Genomic DNA, 14,662 nt, shown 5'->3' with positions numbered 1-14,662 from the left:
GCAGAAGTCCGATGTAAGTGATCTGAATGTCACGCTGAAGAAAACAATGGCCGAACTACAGCGGGAGTCCACTGAGGGACAAAAGTATCTTAATAAACTGAAGATGGTGGAAAATGAGCTTTTGAAATGTAAGCAGAACATGAAAGGAATGAGTGGAACCTCTGAGAAAATGACAGCAACTCTAAAACAGGAAATAAACTCTCTTCAGAGAGACAAAAAAATGGCTGACCAGAAACTGGAAAACCTGAAGGGCGAATTAGAAGAACTGAGCTCTGCTTTAAAAAGGACGAAGGATGAGCTGATGAAAGAGACTCAGGAAGGGAAAAATAAACTGTCTAAAATCACTGAGTTGGAGGCAGAGCTTCAAAAGAACAGGTTGACCATGAAAGATATAACCTCAAGCTCTGAAAAATTCTCAACCAACTTCAAACAGGAAATCACTGTCCTCCAAAGGGAGAAAATTGCATTCCATGAAAAAACAGTATCATTGACTTCTGAGGTCACCATGCTGAAAGGAAAGCTGGACCTTGCCCAACAGCAGGTCAAACAGAAGCAGAAAGAAAGTTCTGACCTTCAGCTGAAGTCCAAACAGATGGAGAACCAACTACAAAACTGTAAACAGATGCTGGACGACTTGAAAAGCAAACTTGACCTTCAGAAGACGAGTTACGAGAGGGAACTCAAGTCGGTTCAGACTGAAATGGAGCACAAGCTCTTGTTACAACAATCTCAAATCAAACTGGAAATACAACAGAAAACTCAGGGGAAATCACAAAGCACACTGTCAGCAGAGATGGATAACAAGTATTTGAAACAGGAAGTTGAGCAGTTGAAAACATTCAATGAGAGCACATTAAAGTTAAAGCAGGAAGCCCAACAGCAGGTAAATGAACTACGTATCAAGATGGACAAAGTGCAACAGGAGAGAGCCTCCATCAGCCATGACTTACTGAAGGCCAAATCTCAGATTTCTCAATTGGAGGCAGAGAGAGTAAAGCTCAGCTCAAACTTAACTCACTTTGAAAACCTCCACAAGGAAAGTTCCAGAGAGACCACCACGCTCAAGCAGCTGCTGGCAGACAGCGAGAGGAAGCTGGCCATGAAGGGAAAGGAAGCACGTTCCCTCAACGAGCAGGTTTTGTCCTATGTAGAGGAGGTCAAAAGCCTGCAGGAGAAGGTCCTCAAGCTGGAGGTCACCATCAGCACTGAGAGCAGGAAGGCTAAGGAGCTGGAGGCTTCAGGTCAGACCAGCCACCAGTGTGCAAAAGACAACGATCTTGCCAAACTGAAGACAGAACTTGTTTTGACACAGAAAATTGTGGCTTCATATGAAGACGCCAAGCGCAACCTAGAGGAGGAGCTGGTCAAAATGAAAGTCTCATCGGAGGTATATATCAATAACTATATATATATCTTTCTATCTAAAATATTTTAACACTATACTATACCCAACATATTGATTTTGTAATATTTTACGTAAACATTTTAATTGTATTTTAATTTATACTGTATGTATACATTTTTTACATCTAAGTGAAGAGTATTGGATTTCTTTAAAGTGTATCATTTGCACTGCCGACAAATGATTAGAATTGGTATTTGCTGTCTGGTACATTCTAATGTCTAATCCAGTGTCTCTTTAATCCCATGTTCACAGATAGCATCGATGGAGAAAGACAAAGTCATGGATGAACTAAAAAAAGTGAAACAATCCAATGTGGCTTTTGACCACAATCAAAGCAGTGCCCACGATCAACTAATCCACAATCAAAGTACTGCTCACAATCAACTAGTCAACAATCAAAGTACTGCTCACGATCAAGTAGTCAACAATCCAAATATTTCTCAGCCAGTCTGCGATCAAAAGATCAACCAGTCTCCAAGCATTACTCATAATCAGATAATCCACACTACAAACCTCTTACAGGAACAATCAATGAGTACTAAACCAAACAACTCTTCTGTTCAGACTTCAACAGTTCAGCAAAAATACACCCAGAATGTGGTTTCCGGAAACCCGGGAAAACAGTCTGAAGCTGTATCCATAACACAGAAAACATCCATGTCTGTGGATGGACCTGCAAGACGAAGTCAACAGGTCACATCTAGCCTCTCTAGTACAAGTTCATCCAATGTCAAAACCATGTCAACCAAAGTGTCACAATCTGCGACCTTGTTGAAAGAAACCGAGATTGTGAAGAGTCAGTCGGCTTCCTCCAAGGCCTCTCCCAAGCTCCCAGGGCTTAGAGGAAGCATTAGTATAAGGAAGTTGATAAAAAACAAACTCCTGGACAGAGAAATCTTACAAAAATTAGAAATGGGACTGACCACAGTAGAGGAGGTCCAGGCATCGTTGGCTCAGTTCATCGGCAAACCCACTGCCATCGCTGGCATATACTTGGAGTCGAGCAAGAAAAAAATGACCTTTATGGATGCTGCTGAGAAGGGCTTACTAGCTAAGACGTATGCCATTGAGTTCATGGAGGCTCAGGCTGCAACAGGATGCGTGACAGATCCCGCCACTGGTGTCTCCCACTCAGTCCAGGAAGCATTGGAGAAGGGCGTGGTAGAGCCAGACGTCAAAGAGAAACTGCTGGATGCAGAGAAGGCCGTCAGTGGCTACATCCATGGCAGCAAAGCCCTGTCTGTGTTCCAGGCTATGGAGGAACGGATCCTAGACCGACACAAAGGAAAGAAGATTCTGGAGGCTCAGGTAGCCACCGGAGGTCTGGTAAACCCTGTCATCGGCGTTAGGGTGCCTCCTAAAATCGCACTCGAGCAGGGACTCATAAACAAAGCCGCCCTGCAGAGTCTCTTCGACCCACTAAGCAACCCCAGAAGCTTCCACAACCCTGATTCGGGACAGAAGGCCTACTATAGTGAACTGTTGAAGATGTGTCTCTATGATATTGATGGTGGAGTTTATCTCTTGCCCTTTGGTGAGAGGCATCTCTCTGGTTTATCCCCTGCGAGCTCTCATAGAGTATCGGTCATCAGCAGCAGTGCTGGGATGGAGATGTCCACGTTTGAAGCGTTTAAGGCCAACCGCATAGACAAGAGGACCTACCTCTTTCTCTCACAGCAGGACGGCGAATGGCAGGAAAAGTCCACTGTCGATGTCAACGGAAGCCCCCTACATATCATAATCGACCTGAAAAGCGGTCGGCAGGTGTGCATCGAAACCGCCTTGAGTCAGAGGTTCCTCGAAACCGCAGAGCTGGTGAGTTATCGCAGCGGGCTGATCAGCATCTACCAGCTGGTTGACCTCATCTTCTCCAGAATGGTCGTCGTTGAAGACCCAAACAGCCCGATTGCAGGCGTGTGGGACGGCACCCAAAAGAGGCGTCTGTCAGTTCTCCAGGCTCTCCAGCAGAACCTCGTAGACCGCCTGACCGCCCTGCGGTTTCTGGAGGCCCAGGCCTGCACAGGGGGCATCTGTGACCCATCATCGGGAGAGAGGTCGCCCGTCCCAGAGGCTCTCCGCAGGGGGCTCCTGGACGAGTCCTTCGCTCGTCAGCTCCAGCAATGCGAACAAGCGTACAATGGCGTCATCCACCCCCACACAGCTAAGATCTTGAGTGTGTCTCAGGCAGTTCAGGAGAACCTGTTCCCTAAAGACGTGGGTCTCCGCTGCCTAGAGTACCAGCTCCTCACGGGAGGACTGCCCCATCCAGAGACCCACGAGAGGGTCTCTCTGGAGGAGGCTATCCAGAGCTGCCTGGTGGACAAGGCCACGGCCGCCATCGTGAAAGATGACAAGTCTCATTCCAAAACGCTCACTTGCCCAAAGACGAGAAGAAAGATCTCTTTCAAGGAGGCCCTGGAGAGAGGTGTTTCTGACTGCCACACGGGGATGAAACTGCTGGAGGCCACCATGTCTCACAGTGTTAGAGCCAAGCCCTCTTTTCAGTACATCTGGACCTACAGACCAATCTAACTTTGTGTAGTAAAAATCTATGCAACGTGAACAAGTTTAGATATTTATAATTTTTGAAAATCTATTATAACTTCCAAAATATATGTAAAACAGGTCCTGGATTTGATTAATGGGGGGAAAACCTTGGCATTTGAGGGATGCAAAATATTATTTAGTGGTCACACATTTCATGTTGTAAACTTTTTTAAAGTGGCAGTGCTCCTTTTCACCCAAGCTTGTTTACAAGGAAACATTTCAGTAAACTGCAAATTAGCATTAAAATGGAATTCATGCTACACTTGTATGAAAACCACCATGGTTCGTGAGAATATTCTATAAAGATTCATAATATGGCTGGGAGTATCTCAGCAGATATCTGCTGTTGCTTGTCTATGTTTCCATGTCCTTCGATAATCTGCAGTGCTATTAATAAATAGCTGATTTAACACGCTTTAATGAACCTCTCTCTCCGACTTCTAGCGATCTGTCGATGAGGAGAAGAAAGAGAATGGTGATAAAGTTAGCAAGCTATTGCACTGGATGTCCAGTGTAAAACCTGGCCTGGGCAAAGATGCTAAAGCTAGCACAACGACTGCTAGTAAGCCCCAGGTAATAACTGTGTGCATAAAACAAACATGCTGTCACTCTCTGGTGTTTTCAACTGTCGTCCCAACACTATACATGTGTATATTATCACCTCATGTATTATGTATATATACTATAACTTCTCTCCAAATATTGTTTGCTGCCAAATACAAATTGTGTGACAAAACGATCCCACACCTTCTCTTTATAATTGTATGTGCATGGTTTCCAATAAACAAACCAGTTTTTGATGATTTTTATCATTTAATTTAGCCATTTACAGCCACACAATATAAATACTAAGGTTTAAACTGCATATACAGTTTCAGCTTGACAGCTGTGCCATTATTAAGGTATCAAGCCCCTTGAAATGAACCCTCTCAAGGTCCTTCACAAGAATATCACTCTCAGAATATCACTCAGAAAACTGTTGCACAAGCACCACAATAAAACCCAGTATCTTGACAACAACTGAGCTAGAAATGTCCTGTCGTTTTCACTCATAACCACAACGTGTTACAAGGAAACCTCTTTTCCTCAATGAAAAATATAAATATTGTATAAAAAAGCTTAACTCTCTATTGTAAATTGCCCTATTGTCTGGCATTACATATTGTGTTAGAAGCAACCCATTTAATTAACTGAGGTTAATTTCACAAGTCATTGTGTAATGTACAAACATGCACCTAGAACACTCCTGCTGAATTAGGGTTAGGACTATCATAGCCTAGGGTAAGTCATCATAGCCTAATATCTAGTGCGATCACCATTTACCAGAAACGGTTAGAAAGCAACACATGCACATTTCAATATCAAATATGCACAATGCTGTTTGTTCGGCCTGGCCATCTCACAGTACTTGGAATTGTCAACATTCAGAGTACACAAGGTGTATTTATACACATGGTCTGTATTATTCCAGACATCAATGGAGGAGATTGTGACCAAGAAGGAGCAGATTGCAGAGGTCCTGAGGACCACACAGATGCTGATTACCAAACACAGTGACAAGTGAGCGGATCTCTTGAATCAACATTTCATGATAATATGCTGGGATCCCCCTGTGTGCTTCCTGGTTGAAATTACAATAATATTATATTTAATCTGAAGGATTTTGACTTCAGATTATGCTTGCGTCACGCTAGAAATGTAATGCGAAACATGAATGACTCTGTCATCTGTTCAGTATCTTTTGATTTTATTGTCCTGTAAATCAGGGCTGAAAGAAGCTAAATGCTTGGCATGTGTTGTCCTGCAGGATGACGGAGGAGGAGAAGCAGGAGGCCAAGGAACAGCTGAAACTGCTTCATGAGGCCTACGGTGATCTCAGCCAGCAGTGTGCAGACCAGACGCCCCCTGTTGACCAGGTTTGGAACTGCCTCTCTGCTCTGCACTGGGGTGGATAAGAGATGTGTGGATTTGCAAAGCACACTAGTGCCACCTACTGTGCTCCTGCATGACTAACCTGTGATATCCCCAGCATGGTTTTCTCTTGAGCCATTTTTAACGCTGTCAGCCAATGAAGACGATAGAACTGGTAGGAGGGTTCCTCTGTAGACCAATGAAACCCAGGGAAACTGAGTATGCTGTAAACATGCTTCCTGACTGAACCACCCTGAATCACCCTTCCACATTCTGACCTTTCACAGCCATCCTTGATGCACAGTCATTCTCTTCCCCACAGGTGCCCTCCCTATCCAACATAACTCCCTTTGTGTGGTGTGTCTTACTTGCTCTCTCGTTTGGCCAGATACTGAGTTCTGTTCACAGATGCATGTCAGCTTTCAATGTGTCCAATGTTCCTCTTGCTGTGGAAACACTGTCACAGCCTTGCATTGTTGCACATGAACTCCTTGCTTGTCTGATGGGTGAGTACGTGTTTCGCCTTGCTTTTGAAAACAATTACTGAAAGGAGATTGATTTGAATATAATTGATATCAGTGGGACATCTCAGAGGTATGTTAAATCTATACTCACCTTCTCTTTCTGGTTGTCCCACAGGATTCCCAGACGATTGAGGGGATTCTGGAGACTGAGAGTGGATCAGTCTACTCCGTGTTTGCTTCTGTCCAGAGAGGCTTGCTGGACCATAGGACGGGGGTCTGCCTCCTGGAGGCCCAGCTGGTCGTACACGGCCTCACTCTGCCACAGAGCAGGGGGTCTGTCGACCTGGAGGCCCAGCTGGTCGTACACGGCCTCACTCTTCCACAGAGCAGGGGGTCTGTCGACCTGGACGAGGCTCTCACAAAGAACCTCCTCGATGAGCCGACATGGAGGCAACTCCAGGATCTGAACGAGGCCAACAACATCCTCCAGAGCCCCCAGTTTTCCTCTGAGCCTCTGCCCGCGATAGCAGCCTTCTGTGAGGGGGTCATCTCAGAAAAGTTGGCTGTCAAAGTCATGGAGATCCAGCTGGCTACTGGAGGTCTCAAGATATTTAACACCAGGGAATTACTCACCCTCGATGATGCCTTCCAGTTTGGACTCATCCCTGCCCCTTTCTACGTCCAGATATTGGAAAGACAGAACAGCACGAAGGGTCTAATTAGCCCTAGCACGGCTGAGAATGTGTCCCTGGCCCAGCTGGTCAAAATGAGTGTCCTTCATGAGAACACGGGTCTAAGACTGCTGCCTGTGAAGGAAAACCATCAAGGAACCATAGTGTTGCCATCAGGAAGGCAAACCAGTGTGCTGAGGGCGGCCCATGAGGGCTGTATCGATCGTGAGACCATGTTAAGATTACTAGGGTCTCAACTGTTTGCTGGTGGGATCGTCGACCCAAACACCGGACGTAAACTGACAGTTGAGGAAGCCCTGTCAGAGGGCCTCATTGACCCAGATATTGCCTCTGGGATACTGAGTCACCAGACACAAAATGGCGGCATTGTCAATCCCAAAAATGGAGAGAGGCTTACGGTGGATGAAGCTGTCCAGTGTGACTTGATGAGCTCCACCAGTGCTCTGCTGGTGCTGGAGAAACAGAGGGGCTTCTTGGGGCTGTTGTGGCCTCACTCAAGGGAGATACTCACTTTCTCCACCTCTCTGCAGCACAACATTATCACCAACCAGCTTGCCTGCAAACTGATCAGCAACAGACAGAAGATTGCGGCCTTTTACATCCCGGACAACTTGGAGGTTGTCGATATCAACTCTGCAGTCCGAAGCGGTCTGATTGACAGACACACAGTGGAGATACTGAAAACGATCAAAATACCAGATGTGTTTCCAGATATCGATGAACTTAATACGAGGTTCTCCTCTTGGTTGATGTTCAAGGAGCTGCAGATTGAAGGATGTCACAGTCCCAGAGATACCGCAGACGTGGATGAACAGAGCCTTGTTGCTCCATCTCCCTCAGAGGCAGAGCAGCTTTTTATCTCCTACCTCATGATGAACAGCTATATGGATCCAACATCTGGGAAAAGACTACTGATATTTGATGGACAGTTGTCTAACATGTCCAAAGTCTTAATGGAAGAGTTAGCAGACGCTGGTGAACGCGAGAGACGGAACTCGGTATCATCTGATGATAATACAAGGATGGATGATAATTCTGAGACACTGACAAATTCAGAAGCATCATCTCAAAGCAGTAAGGAGGATCTGGTTCTGTTGCAAATCGATGAAGAAATAGATCAAACGATGGAAGACCAGGAAGTGCGTAGTTTTCCGGGTGTGGTTGACAAGGGAAATGAGGTTTCTCTGGATGTTAAAACCTATCTTGGGACTAGTGTTTCAGGACATGATGCCCTTGAGGAACCCTTTGGACAAACTGACACAGTAGCTCAACATGACGCTGCTCATGGTCTATCTGACCACACATCTCAAAAGTACTCCAAATGCATAGGTCCTGTTCAGGGCAGCAACTTGGAGGAAGATTCAGTTGATCAAGTAAATAGGTCTGCCAATGGAGGTTTAGTTCTCCAAGCAAATACAGGAAGCCGAACATCTCCAACATCCTGTGTCGTGAATGGATCCGATACATGTTTAACTTCAGGAAAACATGAGCTCACACTGTCAAGCCCCACAACTGCATCTTTGCCCTCTTGGCAGGTGCAAACAGAGACTGAGCCTGGATCATCACCATGCAGGATGGTACCTGAGACTGAGCCTGGCTCATCACCATGCAGGATGGTGCCTGACACTGAGCCTGGATCATCACCATGCAGGATGGTGCCTGAGACTGAGCCTGGATCATCACCATGCAGGATGGTGCCTGAGACTGAGCCTGGCTCATCACCATGCAGGATGGTGCCTGACACTGAGCCTGGATCATCACCATGCAGGATGGTGCTTGAGACTGAGCCTGGATCATCACCATGCAGGATGGTGCCTGAGACTGAGCCTGGCTCATCACCATGCAGGATGGTGCCTGACACTGAGCCTGGATCATCACCATGCAGGATGGTGCCTGAGACTGAGCCTGGATCATCACCATGCAGGATGGTGCCTGAGACTGAGCCTGGCTCATCACCATGCAGGATGGTGCCTGACACTGAGCCTGGATCATCACCATGCAGGATGGTGCCTGAGACTGAGCCTGGATCCTCACCATCCAGGATGGTGCCTGAGACTGAGCCTGGATCCTCACCATCCAGGATGGTGCCTGAGACTGAGCCTGGATCGTCACCATCCAGGATGGTGCCTGAGACTGAGCCTGGATCCTCACCATCCAGGATGGTGCCTGACACCGTTGACAGGCTCACAGACTCTCAGTGCTCTAAGGAAGGGCTGGAGGACGAGGATGAGAGAAGATACGCCCTCCACCTGCTCAAAGCCCAGGTGGAGGAGGGCGGCATCCTGGATGTGACCTCAGGCAAACGCTACGATCTGGAGGGAGCCCTGGATAAAGGTCTGGTGGATGAGGAGACTGTACTGGAGGTTCTGGCTCTCCAGTTGCACAGGAGCGGGGTGGTGGGGGATGAGAGGGACACCATGTCCACCCTCCAGGCAGCAGTGTCAGCTGGGTCCATCTCTTCCCAGGTGGCCGTGCAGATCATGGAGCAGCAGAACCTGCTAGCCGGAGTGTACGTCTCCAAGGCTGGGAACACCATCTCGGTTAGTGAAGCTCTGGAGTCAGGGCTGGTCAGCGAAGATCTGGCCGTGAGCCTCCTTCACTCGGAGCCCAAGCACAAAGCGATCGTCGACCCTGAGGGGAAATGCTCTCGCTCCGTCTCTGAAGCCAGACGACTGGGATTCATAGACGACCAGGAGGCTGAGAATCTGCTGACACGGCACACTGAGACGAAAGTGGCGGTGATCATTCTGGATATTCCGGATGAGCCGATGGATAGAATGGAGACTGGGAAAGGACTCGCAGGCGATGAGTGGGACACTATAAGGAACCATGAGGAGATGAGTGATGCCCTGAATCCTTCACATCCTCCATACAGCGTCTGTCAAGATTCTGCACGACAGATCATCTCACCCATCTTGTCCAATCAGTTAACAGAGGAGCTTACCGCCCATCAAACTGACTCAGCATGTTTACCAAGAGAAGATTGGGAGCAATCGGTCCATTCCAGTAGAGATTCCTCATCAGATATGGTCTGTGGATCTAGAAATAACACCCAACATAATACTTTATCAAACATGTCACATCCAATCAGTCTTTCGGATAACAGGCTTTCCCAGGGTAAATCGGAGGAAAATCATCTGACCGTCGTTGTCACTTCCCCTGGTCTGCCTGATGATGTGGAGCCAGTGTTGTTCTGCCTGGACGATGGGCTGACCAGTGCAAGTTACCGACAGGTGGAGATCGTAGCTAACCAGACGGTGAGTCCGGTTCACAGTGACTCGGGGGTATCCTGTTCCTCACACAGCGATACGCAGTCTGAAGAGAGGAAGACGGAGAACGTGCTGGCTCCAGTCAGGGAGCCGGCCGAGGAGCTCGTCCCAGAGAGATCGTCTTCCAGGGGTCTGTCCAGCCTCGCCACTGGCTTGGTGTCTGAGTCTTCCTCTGGGAATGCAGGGGATATCACAGCCAGCGCCACTGAATATCTACAGCCGGATAATGGCATGCCTCAGCAAGCTGTTGTCAGACCAAAGCCATTAGGGGGAATCACACCTGCCTCTTCTCACAATGGACACAGTCAGAGTGAGTTTGTATGTGATTTCATTCCTCCAGTGCTTTGGCAAGACTCTTCAAATTCAGCTATAATGTCAGAGGCTGTTATTCCAGACGCTAGTCACAGTAGTGATTACACCGATTACAAAACTCATTTAGAAATGTCTGTGCCTACCCTCGTCGAAGATCATTCTTCCGGAACCACGTCGGATCCCACTGGAGCAACGAATCAGTCAGGTTCTAATGCTAAGGCAAGATCCCAGACTGAATCAGGAAAGGAACAATCTGCAGTGAAACAACTGGCTGAGGTTCACTCTCATGGCCCAGGTTGTACCCCTGCAGAAGCTGAGTCAGAGGCAGGATCGACAGCACAGACAGACGATCACAACCACCGACCGAGATCACCTGAGAACGGCCTCTCCTCAAGCTCTCCCTCATCTTCAAACCTGACCTCAGGGCCTCCACTGAATGAGACAGAACCTGGCCTAGGATCAGAAAGAAGATGGGATGTAAGGGGTCAGGAATCACATCCAACACAAACTGGGTGTAGCCCCTTGGAGGAATCCCTGCTAAAGACTAAAAATACCTACCCAGAATCCTCTAGTGTATCTGAGGGTGCTGCGGCCCCAGCCTCAGTCCTCTACGACGCCGTGCGGTCTGGCCTGGACGAGCTGGTGAAGATGAGGGTGGAGGGGGCAGATGTGGGAGACCTGCAGAAGGCAGAGAACCAGGCAGTGGAGGACATCATCAGTGTGATCCAGACCATTCCCCACCCCCCAGGGAGAACAGGCCCCGACCAAGGACCAGCACATCCAGGCCTCCAGGCACCTCCAGGCCCTCAGGCACATCCAGACATCCAGGCACCTCCAGACATCCAGGCACCTCCAGGTCTCCAGGCACCCCCAGGCCTCAAGGATCCTCCAGGCCTTCTGGCACCTCTAGACATCCAGGCACCTCCAGGCCTGCAGGCACCTCCAGGCCTCCAGGCACCTCCAGACATCCAGGCACCTCCAGGCCTCCAGGCACCTCCAGGCCTCCAGGCACCTCCAGACATCCAGGCACCTCCAGGCGTCCTGGCACCTCCAGGCCTGCAGGCACCTCCAGGTCTCCAGGCACCCCCAGGCCTCAAGGATCCTCCAGGCCTTCTGGCACCTCTAGACATCCAGGCACCTCCAGGCCTGCAGGCACCTCCAGGCCTCCAGGCACCTCCAGACATCCAGGCACCTCCAGGCCTCCAGGCACCTCCAGGCCTCCAGGCACCTCCAGACATCCAGGCACCTCCAGGCGTCCTGGCACCTCCAGGTCTCCAGGCACCCCCAGGCCTCAAGGATCCTCCAGGCCTTCTGGCACCTCTAGACATCCAGGCACCTCCAGGCGTCCTGGCACCTCCAGACATCCAGGCACCTCCAGGCGTCCTGGCACCTCCAGGCGTCCTGGCACCTCCAGGCCTGCAGGCACCTCCAGGCCTCCAGGCACCTCCAGGCCTGCAGGCACCTCCAGGCCTCCAGGCACCTCCAGACATCCAGGCACCTCCAGGCCTGCAGGCACCTCCAGGCCTCCAGGCACCTCCAGACATCCAGGCACCTCCAGGCGTCCTGGCCCCCCCAGGCCTCCAGGCACCTCCAGGCCTCCAGGCACCTCCAGGCCTCCAGGATCCTCCAGGCCTCCAGGCACCTCCAGGCCTCCAGGCACCTCCAGGCCTCCAGGCACCTCCAGGCCTCCAGGCACCTCCAGGCCTCCAGGATCCTCCAGGCCTTCTGGCACCTCTAGACATCCAGGCACTTCCAGGCCTGCAGGCACCTCCAGGCCTCCAGGCACTTCCAGGCATACAGGCTCCTCCAGGCCTTCTGGAGAGCAGCAGTCCAGATCTCCTCGTGGACGTGCTGAAGCAGGAAGCTCCACACTCCCCTGAGAGCAAGGACTCTCCTGGAGGCCCGGAGAGGACCAGGTCCCACATCCAGTCTCAGTTGCTGCAGGTGATCCAGAACGTCTCCTCCGGTCAGGACCCGGAGGTTCTGCGGGAGGTCATGGAGACGCTGACCAGTATGATGGGCGGAGGGCCACAGGAGGACAGGCAGGGCTACCGTCTGGAGAGCATCCAGGAGGAGAGCTCCGAGGAGGAGGCTGAAGGAGCGACGGAGGCAGAGAGGCCGGACCTCTGCCACTCTGCCCTGGAGGACCAGCGGGCACGCGCTGCTATTGGCTCAAGTATGAGGAAAGCTGAGGGGATTGAAGCTGAAGTCCAGGTAAGTCTTCTTTATTTAATCGTTTTCTTTATGTATCTACCTTCCAAAATCAGAGACATGTAAGATGAATTACACAGTGACTAAATGATATATACCATATCTTTGGATGTATGGGAGGGAGTCCGGTGGCTGAGCGGTTAGAGAATCGGGCTAGTAATCCGAAGGTCGCTGGTTCGATTCTGGCCGTGTCAAATGTCCCTGTACTTACTGTAAGTCGCTCTGGATAAGAGCGTCTGCTAAATGACTAAATGTATGTCCTCCTTTCAGCCACAATGTTCCACTCAGGATTATCTGGAGTGTGTGGGCAGACTCCAGGATCACGGAGATGTCTTAGAGGACATCAAGAATGACCTTTTGACCCAGGGTCCTCTGAGTAGCAACATGGAGGAGTTAGTGGGTCAGCTGGGAGAATCTCAGGTTTGCCATGTGATTTTCTACTGTACTCTATACCACAACCCTAACTTCCTCGATGCGTAGATGACCAATCAGGTGACTATACGTAGTCCTGCATTTCTAGATATTTAGTTATTTTTCTTTCTCTACATGTCTGTTAATCTGAGTTGTTGTCACTTTGCATGAACAGATATCAGCTTCCACAACCACTTTTCACATGTTGTATTTCTCTCTTTCTTTGGACTAAACTCACGCTGTTTCTAGTCACTGGAATCCAATCTGTCCACGCTGGCTGGTGTTCTAAATACAGACTTGCAGCTAGCCAGGCAGCTGTTGCACTGCAGTAATGAAATGGTACCCTCACAAATCCACCAAGACTTGGCCTCGGCCTTCATTGATTTGCAGCCAGCTTTCACAGACGTTTGCCGAATCTCTGCAGAAAGGACTTATGTTCTGACACAGGCTATTGAAATAGGAAAGGTCAGTGTCGAAAACAGCACTGGGTTTGGGGTGTTGGTTATGGAAACTGCTTAAAACGGCAGTTTGTGAAAATGAGATATCTTTATGTTTTGAAATATTACAATTTTCAGGCCCACCTAGAGTCCACATACCAGGATCTGCTCTGTACCCTTGACACACTCTCAGGGTGTGTCTGTGATAACCCTGAGAGTGTCTGCAATCTGGATATGAAGGACACATGTGACCTGGACACAGTGAAGCACATGATCGAGCAGAACAGGGTATTATTTGTGAATCATACATGCATTCTGTCCAGTCGCATAATGACTTAAATTCTGCCATTCAGATACATTTGATATTATTATTAGGATCAAGTCAGTGTCCGGAGCATGTTTGCTGATGTCAGTGTTCTTCTGGGTGGGGTTCTAGAACACTGAGGGAAGGCTGGCAGGGTTCCGGCGGCAGCTGGAGGAAGTAGCGTTCGACATCCAGTACTTCATATCTGAGCATGCCCAGTTTCTCAGCCCTGCCCAGAGCCGGCACCTCCTCAAGACTCTCAGCGCCACCCAGAGGGCACTGAGGGAACAGCAGGGGGTGGTGGCGGACCAGACATGCACCCTGGAGCAGGTCCTCGGGGCCAGGGAGAAGCAGAGTCTGCAGAAGGTCTGGACCGGAGACATGGTCCCATAGGAGATTGAGAGTGTGAATTATAATGTCTTGATTCCAACATGGAGGTTTTTTGAGTTGGAAGTGTGCACGAGAGTGACGTTTTGGTGCTCACTGTGCATGGCCTGGATGTTATGTCAGCTAGTCTCTAGGGACAGTGCTGAAAGACATTCTGGGATGGATTTTGTGAAATAGCACAGACAGAACTTATATTTCTATGCTTGACTCAGTGTTGATCAAGATGTTGTGAAAGTGTTTGCCCTCCTTGAGAGTATTGCATGTTTCCACGCTTGACCACAGGCCAACACTAACTCCTCTGCTTGTGTTCAT

General features: G+C 49.3%; 1 protein-coding gene across 3 annotated transcripts in view; it reads left to right on the top strand.

Annotated features, from left to right (window-relative positions):
* dst (dystonin) overlaps positions 1–14,662 on the top strand; it is a 136,876-nt gene that overhangs the window by 64,497 nt on the left and 57,717 nt on the right. For all 3 annotated transcript variants that reach the window (XM_062462990.1, XM_062462991.1, XM_062462992.1), the window contains 8 exons: positions 4,397–4,525; positions 5,424–5,512; positions 5,760–5,868; positions 6,503–12,814; positions 13,082–13,231; positions 13,472–13,687; positions 13,798–13,947; positions 14,096–14,329. In XM_062462990.1, the coding sequence (XP_062318974.1) occupies positions 4,397–4,525; positions 5,424–5,512; positions 5,760–5,868; positions 6,503–12,814; positions 13,082–13,231; positions 13,472–13,687; positions 13,798–13,947; positions 14,096–14,329 (7,389 nt within the window). The remainder of the gene's footprint in view (positions 1–4,396; positions 4,526–5,423; positions 5,513–5,759; positions 5,869–6,502; positions 12,815–13,081; positions 13,232–13,471; positions 13,688–13,797; positions 13,948–14,095; positions 14,330–14,662) is intronic.

This window comes from Osmerus eperlanus, chromosome 6, assembly GCF_963692335.1.
Source record: "Osmerus eperlanus chromosome 6, fOsmEpe2.1, whole genome shotgun sequence".
Classification (NCBI taxonomy): Eukaryota; Metazoa; Chordata; class Actinopteri; order Osmeriformes; family Osmeridae; genus Osmerus; species Osmerus eperlanus.
The sequence above is the reverse complement of the archived record's forward strand: the minus strand, read 5'-3'. Positions and strand labels throughout refer to the sequence as shown.